This window comes from Trachurus trachurus (assembly GCF_905171665.1).
Source record: "Trachurus trachurus genome assembly, chromosome: 21".
NCBI classification, from domain to species: Eukaryota; Metazoa; Chordata; class Actinopteri; order Carangiformes; family Carangidae; genus Trachurus; species Trachurus trachurus.
Genome location: NC_139899.1, coordinates 11,781,848 through 11,792,651, shown reverse-complemented (window position 1 = coordinate 11,792,651; position 10,804 = coordinate 11,781,848). Strand labels below are relative to the sequence as shown.

General features: G+C 40.5%; 1 protein-coding gene across 1 annotated transcript in view; it reads left to right on the top strand.

Annotated features, from left to right (window-relative positions):
* Positions 1 to 232: 232 nt before the first annotated feature.
* Positions 233 to 10,804, top strand: part of LOC311004390 (ephrin type-A receptor 6-like) — a gene marked incomplete at both ends in the record, with an annotated part of 173,912 nt that continues 163,340 nt past the window's right edge. Inside the window, one exon of the mRNA XM_083996441.1 lies at positions 233 to 311. Coding sequence (XP_083852567.1) covers positions 233 to 311 — 79 coding nt within the window. The remainder of the gene's footprint in view (positions 312 to 10,804) is intronic.

Genomic DNA, 10,804 nt, shown 5'->3' with positions numbered 1-10,804 from the left:
GAAAGAAAGAAAGAAAAACACTTCAGACTTTATCCAGATTCTGTCTGTTCCGCTTCGTCGCCGCCGCTGCCAGCAGGTAAAAGGATGGATGTGTCGTTCAGTAACAGGGCAGCTCTCTTCATCCAGGACCAAATGTAGGTACCAGGACGGGTTGGATCAGGGCTTGTGGAGGATCGCTTTTCTCTGACCACATTACCTCTCGGACAGAAGTACCTCAGATGCCGCAGCAGACATGACTTTTGGAAAGAGATTTTTCATCGTTTCACTCTATCTTGGGATTGTCCTCACTCGCTTCATCCAGTGCAACCAAGGTGAGACGAACCTCACAGAGTTCAACCATCCTCTCATGTCAGACCCGAGTTTGTTCAGACAGCATACAAACAATTTGTTCATTTTATTTTTTATTTCATTGTTAAGTTATTATTATTTTCCTGGAAGGTTTTTCCATTTCCATTATGGACACTGTAACTGTAAGTAAAGTAACACTACCCCGCCGAAGTTAAACCAATAAACTGATACCACTGAGAAAAGGTCGTGCACTACTGAAATTGATGCACATAGTGTATCTACTAGATGTGAGAATCCACTTTTTTGTGGATATTTTTGCTTTATTGTACTAGAATTAAAACATGGCAAAAGATTTGCAGAGATATACTTTAACCCTAGCTGTTTATGGAATTATTTTTCATGCCATTAGTCGTATTACTCCTAATAACTAACTAGTTATTCTGGCCGCGCTAGAATGAACCACGGCTCACAGTCAGATTAAGTTTATTGTTTTCATACAGTGGAGTTCAGTGGACACACTCCGCTCCGTTTTTTCCCCCAACCACTGAATTGGGTCATAAAATCATAAAGTGAAGTGACATCCTCGAGGCTTCTGTAATTACACATTCTATATCCTATTTTACACACACACACACACACACACACACACACACACACACACACACACACACACACACACACACACACACACACACACACACCCCAAAAGCCAAGGATTAAATCATTAAGTGGCTGACAGTGTGAGGGGAGCAGACTTGGGTGCCTGTCATGTTTTATGCTGGAAGTCTTGCAATAGATTTCAGACACACATACCTACAGTAAATGCTACTGAGCCGCCAAAGATGAAATCACTCAGTGTGCGTGCATGTGCGCGCGCGCGTGGGGTGAAAATGTACGTGCTTTCACTTTATGCCTCGTGCGTACTTAGATGCACATGCCGCGTAAGTCTGGTGCCGTGCACTTGTGCAACTGCATGCGCGTTTGTGCAGTGTGCGCGCGCGTGAGTGTCACTGAATATCATGAATATCGTTTTCATGTGCATGCAGTCCACCAGTCTATGGTCTTTATGGTTGGGGCTAACACACACCTTTCTCTGTGTGTGGGGTCCTCCTTGGCTTCACGCGCACGAGCACACACACACACACAACACGCACACATGCAGCATCAGTGAGGTTTAAAATAGTCTTATTGATTGTGTAGGGACACAGCAGGATCTGCCCCCTAGGTTATATTTTATTGTTCTCTGAGTTCAATAAGAGTGATGCTACCCCTTGTTCTCCCAGACAGCTGCTACATAACAGCCTCACTCTGTTTTTCTCTGCCACAGATTGAATGATTGAACTGATGTTTACTTTCTATTGTACTTTAGGCTCTCATATTGACTGGTCCGGGACCTCAGTGGCACAATAGCAGTCATGGTCTACCACAGCATGATAGCTCAGTGTGGAAAAACTGATAATAACTCTGAGAAAAGTGTCTCATTAAATGGCAAGGCATTCATGTATTTTCACCACTTCTCCTGCTAATTTCTCACTGTGGTTTTTTCTTCTTATCAAATTAACACCAGACTGTGTTCAGTGGTCCAGTAGCTTTATGAACTGAACTGAAGACACTAAATTGCAGTGGCGTGGATGAAAAGTATCTGTCTTAACCTTTCCATCATGTTCATGTTAAAAACTTACAGTATGAAGGTCAAAACTAATAAACAGATGAGCTTTTGTTTCCTCCTGCTAAGATACAGTATAGACTGTAAGTGTAAGCTTGGGACAAAACTAAACACCGTTTCTCAGGGGTGTTTTAGTGTAGTTTGATGCTTCTGAACACAGACAAGCACAACTCCAAAGATTGGGGATTTCACAGACAAAATTGGGCGAGATGTCAGCTGTTAGGAGAACAATAAAAACCAATCACCTTTCCCTTCTCGCCTGCGTGCCTTCTCTCACAGCAACATGTCAGACAATCCCCCACATCAACTCAACTGGGATTGCAGACAGTTATTAACAAAGCTCTATTCACTCACTGCCAAGTTTGAACAAACCTTTTTTTCCTTCCTCTTCCCATATTCTTTACTTTAATTTAGTTTTTTGGGCCATTTCCCCTTCCTTGTAAAAAAAAAAAAAAAAAGAGAAAAAAAAGCAATATTTATTGTTGTGAACATTCGCAAATCTGATTTATTAGGTTCTTCAGCTGTTGTAGATTTTTCCTGAGCAGAGGATTGCTTTCATATTCAGTCAATCTGGAGACCAATCTTTGTTGCACTCCAAATCCATGTATGAAAATTCATAAAGTGAAGTCACTCTTGGAAAATCAGACCATCATGTATGACCCCCCCCCCCCCAACGCATTTCAATTCTTTCAGGAACACATGTCAGAAAGCTGATGGTTGAGCTTCTCACTCGTATGTATTGCAAGACGCAAATGGATCCAGCAATAAAGTCAAAATAATAACTCAACTGTTTTACGCTGATTTGTGTGGATGGCTGATTAAAGCGCCTCATCTCACTGGTGCCACCCGCAGAGCGCTGACATCGCCATCACTGCTGTAGATGAAGGAGATATTCAGCAGCCGTGTGCTGTCAAAGAAAATCAATCAACCAGCCGATCCAGAGCCACAAAAAATGTTAACTCCGCACCTTTGACTCACAACTCTCTGTCTTTGCTTGTGTGTCATGTGAATGCTTATTATACAAGAGGAAAAACACTGTGAACACTGTCAGTTTCAGTATCTGTGTCTGTGCACAGTTTGAAACTGTTCTTTGAAAAAGAAAAATAGGCAATTCAAAATTATTTTTGCACTGGAGATGCATTGTCTTCTGATTGTTCTTCTTATGTGTTCAGGGTTGTATAAATGCATTGTGATATAGTGTATATCAGATTTAACTTCATCGCTATTGGAGTACACGCTGCCACATGTAAAGAGAGGTCTTTGCACGAAGGCCACCTGCCTGGAGAGAGGGAAATGCCTTTTGTGAAGGCCAGGCTTTTTCAAAGTCATTAAGATAATGACTGTCGAGTTGTGCTGTCTTTGAGCTTTATAGCCACCTGGTGAACAAGATCCACTTCATGTTTTACTCTTGAGGAAAATAACTCCTTTCAAATGTATGAATGATCAGGCAATTATGCCTCAGTGAGTGCTGTTTAATTTTGAAATGTGGTTTATATAAACTAGCTTTGGTATTAAAAGGACTGTGCTGGAAGTGCTGCGTGCAAAACATACCTTAAGGTTTCAGACAGACAGGTTGGATGTTTTGAGAGTCGGTTTGCAGACATCTGAAACTTGTTTGAGTCAAGGGCACCACACACCTTTTCTACACCCACACAGGTGTTCTAATTCATTTACTTTGTATAAAATCACAACATGAAAAAAATTACTTTCTTAGATAAAAACATGGAAGAAACAGCTCCGTGTTGTGCGTTTAATGTGTGAGATATGGCATCCTGCATAGTAGGAAATCACTGTACTATATTTACTTATTGACTGTCTGAAATATCCTGAAAGGTATTTTTCTTTGCAAGGATAATTACCATTTTTTTCCAATCTGGACCTTATTTCTAGCATAAAATACGATAATTTACTCACCCGGATAATTTTGGTGTCAAGTCGTTCCGACGAAATTAGATCCAGCCGAGAGCCGCGTATATCCGTATAATGCGAGTACACGGGGCACGCAATGCAGCCTCTAAATAACACATACTCTGCTATTCCCTTCTGAGTCCGGGATGACCTGTTATCAACCTCCGTGGTCTGTAGGTTGACCTACTAACCTTTGACCTGGATGATGTCATCTCTGAGCGCTGCCCGGCTCATTCTGATTATTATCATTCCACTTTGGCATTTGGGTCCATTTTTAGCGCAACTAGCCAGAGCTTTAGTGAGTCCAGGCTGCGGAGAGGAAGCCTGTTGAAGCTGAACTTCGTCCAGCTGCTCATTTTGTTCTGACAAGTCGGAAATACGCAGAAACGAACCGTAGCATTAGCGGTAGCAACAAGCCGCGCCGCACCGCGGTCGGAGATGACATCATCCAGGTCAGAGGTCAGTAGGTCAACCTACAGACGCCGGATGTTGATAACAGCTAACCCCGGACTCAGAGGGGAATAGCACTAGCGTATCATAACAAAATATTGGTGAAATGAACGAGTTTCGCGGTGGATAATGTGTTATTTAGAGGCTGCATTGCGCTGCCCTGTGTACTCGCATTATACGGATATACGCGGCTTTGGCTGGATCTAATTTCGTCGGAACGACTTGTAATGACACCAAAGTTATCTGGGTGAGTAATGATCTTTTTTTATGCTAGAAATAGGGTCCAGATTGTAAAAAAAAACTGTAATTATCCTTTAAAAGGATCATATGAGTTGATGTTGCCACAAAAGCCCACACTTTTGTTTTCTCCCATGCATGTATCATACAGGATGATTTAAAGTTTATCTTATCAAACACTGTGGGCACTTCTTGCTTCAGCCTCATCAGTGGTGTCTCTGCAGGGATTTGGCCTTGGAGACGAATTGAAAACGGCTGTTGTGATGTTACTTGAGGTGAACTGCAACATGTTACATCGAGCAACAGTACTTGACCTAGTGCAGAACAACTAATTCACATTTTATTGGCATGAATCCCCTTCACTAATCTCTCATTTAAAAACACTTTCAGCCTATATCACATCTAATCACCCGTATTGGAATGCTGTCATTTATTATGTTGCTGAATATTTGATCTTGTGGAGTGTGAAGATGTGTTGAAAATCATGTCATGCCTGTCAGCTCCTGCCTCTTGCTGTGTATTTTTTTCACAGCATATCATCTGCTGAGAGCCCAGTACTTTGTTTACCTCACTAAATGACAACACAAAGTTGTCGCTGAAATACTCACCAAAATCAATTTCCATAAGTCTCTGCTCATCAAATGCTGTTATTTGTCTTTTAACAAGACTTAATGTTTACCAGTGGCTGTGTAGAGTGCTTGCAAATGAAAAGCTTTTGTTTTGTTTTGGATTCAACTTTGCTTTTTGAACCACAGACATCTGAGAAAAAAGAAATACATTTCAGTTGCATACTCCATTAATCTTTCACTGCAAAAGAAAACTGTGTAGATGTTAAATACTTGGTTTACAGAAAGATTTACTCTCACACAAAACTTTAATATATCCATCCATTCAACGTTTATCATACTGTCAAAATCCACGTCATGTACCAAATCAACTACAATAATGAGCGTTTTAAGTGGCGTAGTGTAGTATTTTTTCTAGTTAAACAAATCGAACAAGTCTTAGATTCAGGGCAGTCCAGTGCAAACTCATTACCCAAACCTAACTAAAAAAACACAAACCCTCAAAGAAGCAGCATCCTTTTGTAGTTTTACCTGCTCTACTTGAGCAAGGTGGCAACACCTGTATCTCTGTTTTCTGCTCCAAATTGAAATTTACATGAAGTAACAGCGGATGAGACTTCCTTTTGGGTCTGTTATTAGTGCGGTAGTTATTTTGGGGTGTTTGTGTGGCCTGCGAGGGCTGTAGGCCAGACAGGAGATGTCATCATTCTACTGGAGCTCCATATATTTATGAGTTGGCCAGCTCATGTTCTATTTTTATATCTAACCAGTGGAAGTCCCAGAGGACCCTCAGCTCCAGGCGGGGTCTGTGGGTGCTTGGCTGAAAGATGACTCTATGGAGAGAAAGAGAGAGGGAGAGAAATAGAAAGAGAGAGGATGGATGGATATGCCTCCTATGCAAGCAGTTTTAGTGTACAGTGGTAGGTATGCTGCTCAGGGCACCTATGCCTAAACGAAAATATGCACACACAGGCAAGTGAAAGTGCAAACACATGAGAATATACAGTAGTTTAACGCATGGACTCATACACCCATTCACTTTTGGTCATTGGAAAAACTACATTTTTTATAATCAAACTTTGGATATTGATTTTAGAAGTAGAAAGGCAGATTTTGGTTGAGGACTGGCTTTGTGAACAGTGTTCATGTCAGGTCACAGTGGTCACTGAAAAAGCATCTTTCATCTTTTGCACAAATCAAGCACATCCTGACCTGAAATGACCTGTTTATTTTGTAAACACTAAATGTCTGTGTGTTTAGTTTGTTTTTTGTCCCCACCAATGTGACTGCCTGCCCTGCTCCTAATAGTTTCACCTGCTCCTTTATTGCACTGAAGTCTCTGTCAGTATGTTAAGGTCCTTTTATTTGTCTCTACCTTTAATCGATGTCTCTGCTGTTTCTAATGTTTCGTCTCCTGTGCCTTGGATCCATGTTCTTTTGGCCTCAGCCATTTGTAGCCTGTAGGTTATTTTAGTTCTTCAGATTTTTTGTGTTTTGACCTTCCGGTTTTCCAATGGTACTCGCAGCTTCTTCTTTTTTTCCCCTCTCTCTCATTTCTGGACTCAGCTTGTCTGTAAATTTTGGACATTTGTAGTAATATAAAGTTAAGGTTAAATATTACTCAACACACAGGAGACATCTGTGAGAGTTGACTGAGGTCTTGGGGGAGAAATTGGGATTGGGTGCCAAACTACTTGTCCACCTGTATTTGACTTGTGATATCCTGAATACAATAGCCTACTGTACCTAATGCCTGATAACCTATGATTGTCTTTGCGATATAGTTCATTGTACAAGTTCTACAAAGCTGGTTCAAACATTATAAAACTTTTTTTAGTCAAGATCAAACTATTTTCTTAGCTCCTATGAAGATGGAAACACAATGTTTTGACCCAACAGCACAGTGTTCTCTGCTGGATACTTTCACACTGCCTACTAATGTACATCAGCTGTTCTTTATTTATGGCAAAGTGAGGTGTGAAACTGCTCACTGCAGTGAGCAACACAGCCAACTCACAGTAATTAGGCCATTCTCCAGGGACTGTGCTGCTCACCTGCCCACAGTAGCCTAATGGTGTCCATTAACACTAGAGGCAGTGCCAGCTAGTCCTCCAGCATGGCACTGGCACTGACATGGCACAGACCTGGCACAGGTGAGCAGAAAAAGACATAGAGACGCTGGAAAAGATCCAAAATGAGTCAACATTGAAACAAGGAGGTTATCTTAAAACTAAGATATTTGGGTTGAGAGATGAAAAGGATCGGCATGAAGCCTTTCTGTCAGACTGGATTGTAATCAATAAAATAATCTGCAACATTTTCATTAAAATCAATGTCTATTTTATCTCAGACTGATATAACATAACAGGACTCATTAATTAGGCCTACTTTATTTTCCAGTTCTAAAAAGGTTTTCCATATTAAATATGATCTGGTGTTAAAGACATGCTTTATTTTATCAAAATGCAAAGTGGCTAAACCACGGTTACAACTAGTCAATCACTAAAACTTGTCTCACTCTCTCTTTTCTCTTTTTGTTGCTGCATATCTGTCTCTCTTTTTCTTTTCCTTTTGCTAAGGCAGTCTGAGGTTACCACTCCCCAGCTGTGTGCAGCTTATGGATTTTTACGGATGACATTTATAATGTTATACTGGAAATCGTAGAGAACCATATTTCTCTGTCCTTAAAAGAGTAGCTACTAGGCCTACTTACGTATCAGCACACATGCTATTAGGTTTTTGAATAAGTTGCCCTGGCCTACTCACAGGGAGTTCCCGCTCTATTAATGTGTCCTCCACTGCTCTTCTTACTTCTTCTTACATAGGCTATGTCAGTTAAGTTTTGGTTGGTGAGGCAATAGGAGCAGGGTGCAAAAATGATTTGTTTAACTAGTTAAATAAGATAGGAGTGTTGACCATTTCCATGCAATTTACATTTAAACACAGCCACTGGACCAGACCAGATAGTAAAAGAATGGCTCAAGTAGCTATTATGATCTCACAAAGAATGATCATCCAACTTTGCAGTTCCCCTCAGATCCACATTATAGCTTATTCCTCTGCCAAAGCTGGCACTTCTTTTGATTTGTATCAATTTTATTATAATTCATTTAAACCTGTAAACTGTAAACCTCTTTTCAGTAGGCTATCCCAAATTAATAAAAATATTTTATATTATTATAACAGTGACATTAAATTGGGATTAGGCTACTCTTTTGAATATTGGGTTATGGTTAAATTGACCAGAGAAAATGGGGCTTAAAACTTTATCTCATTAACTTATTAAAAACAAAAAAAAGAAAAAAAGGGAGGGGGGGGGGGGGGGGGGGGGGGGGGTACGCGGGCACAACAGGTGACGGCTGGTCGTCTTTGATTAGTCTTCGCGGTCTACGGTGGCTCTAAAGGCCACACCTTATAGTTTGCGCCAGAATAGGTACACAGCACCTGAAGGGGACACAGCAGCGCGATGGCAGCAAGTACTGGTGAAGCAAGGAAGCAACAGATTCCCTAGCAAGTGGGTATCATGTATGGAGTTTTGCCTGTGTGGCGGGTCAGCAGTGACAACCTAACGCCAGTATAGACGGTGCCACAGACTAAAGTTAGTTTCAAATGAAAGGAAGAACAACCTAAGCGGCTCAAAGACAGACAGTAGCAGAGGGGTGAGTAAGTTACGCGTGCTACCTTCATATTAACAACATGTTGGAGGAGATGTCCTTAACTGGAACTGCGACATCAAGCATTTGTTGTAGCAATGCTCTGCACAACAATGCTAACGTTAGCTTGTCAAAGCTAACATAATGACAGCTCCAGAGGTGAGCTGGCTGCACGCAACCTTAGCAAGCTAAGTTACTGTCATTACTGTTCCGTCTGTATGGTGACTTTTTACACCAATTATTTTCACACTTTTATTGGGTCACTTTGTCAATCCTTGCACGTCAATTGTATGCAGCTGTGTGCACATGCATATAGCCTGTTTGGCTCTCCATTTTTTCTTTTTTCTTTTTTTTCTTTCTTGCTTGCTGAATTGGCTCCAACCACCAAAACTCAGCACTATAACATCCATATGTGGAAGCAGATAACAATTATAGTTAATTACATTCTGTGAGTATTTATGGGAGGTTATGACAATGATAAACCATGTATTAATTTTGTGTCACCCAATGCAATGTTCAGTCTACATTGCAACTTAGACTGTGCAGGCTTTTAAAGGATGCTTTGTACACCTTAAATGATATGATGAGAGTAAAGAATTAAAATAAATCACAAAGTAACTATTATTTATCTTGCTTGTGTTTTTGATGTATTGAAATATAGGCCTACGGTAGGCTACACTTGTCTGCTGTGCAACCACACCAGCACTGCAAAGCATCAACTTATTTATATACTGCAATTACGTATTTTTCCCCCTGTTGCATTTCGTGGCTCTGACAAGGCCAGAGTGCCATATCCTGGATGGTTTTCTTAACTCTCTAAATAGCAGGTGTTGTGTTGTGTCGGTTGTGTCTAATCCGAGTTCTGTGGAAGACCAGGGAAAGTTGAGGGAGTATTCAGTTGTGTGTGACAGACACGTACACGGAGCACAATGAAAAGTTTGAAAACCTAACTGAACAGCTGAAAGACAATCTCTGAAACTCTCTGTAAACTGTGAAACGAACAGATTTAAACATGGCCCTTTATCTTCTTGCCTTGATCTTGTCAGAGTACATTTATAGAGATACAAACATCAATTTTGTAATTTGCGAATGATAATATCCCACCATTGAAACTACCTCCTTTGATGTACATTTAGTTGTATTAACTAACTGTCCCAGAGCAATCATGTTAATGGAGATTTATTCAGGAAGAATTGTCACTGATAGAGATTTGTGTTGGTGTAATGAGCCCCTCAAGGACTACTTGCAAAGCTCTAAGTGGACATTCATGACTGACTGACACTTAAGCCTCAGTCATCATCAAAGTAGAAAAATACCCAGAGATTTATCAGAAATCCGAATCTGTGTAAAACATGTGATTTTTGGCAAGGCATGTAAGATGTGAGGCAATGGTTGCTCAAGGGCAAGTTTGAAGACGAATTTTTTTGGCTGCTGATGAGCAGATTCTACAGTGATGACTATGGGGGGTGGGGGTGGTGACTGGCTTTAAAACAAGTCTCCTGAGTGTGGTATTGTTTTTCTGCCAGCTCTCTCCCTGAATATCAATTGTTTTCTTATACCTACTTCATGATGCAGTGGATCTACATGCAAGTAGGACATAACTGTATTGTTACATATACTGTACATTTGGCGCATTTGACAAGGTGACTGGATGGGCTCTATTTAATATTTATGGAGTTTCAAAATGGAACTCTGTTGCCTTTCTATTCCCTAATGTTGTCACAAGTGTAGGTAAACTTTTTTTTAAAAATTCAGCTATGCTATTCTGGCGTCATTGAAGGTAAATTCAGCAAGCCATATCTGCTCCTTTTCACTGTAAATCACTTGTTGCTGGGGGAAACACTTTCCTCCTGAATTATTAAATCGACTGTCCTTGAGAGCAAGACAAAATATTGTCAAGGATGGCAATATTTTCCAGGGTAAAATTGCATTGTGTTTTTTTTTGTTTTTTTTAACACCACATGGAAGCTTAGAGTCAGTTGACAATTACAGTATCATGCTATGGCAAGATTAATATCACTGTATATTGAACTCTG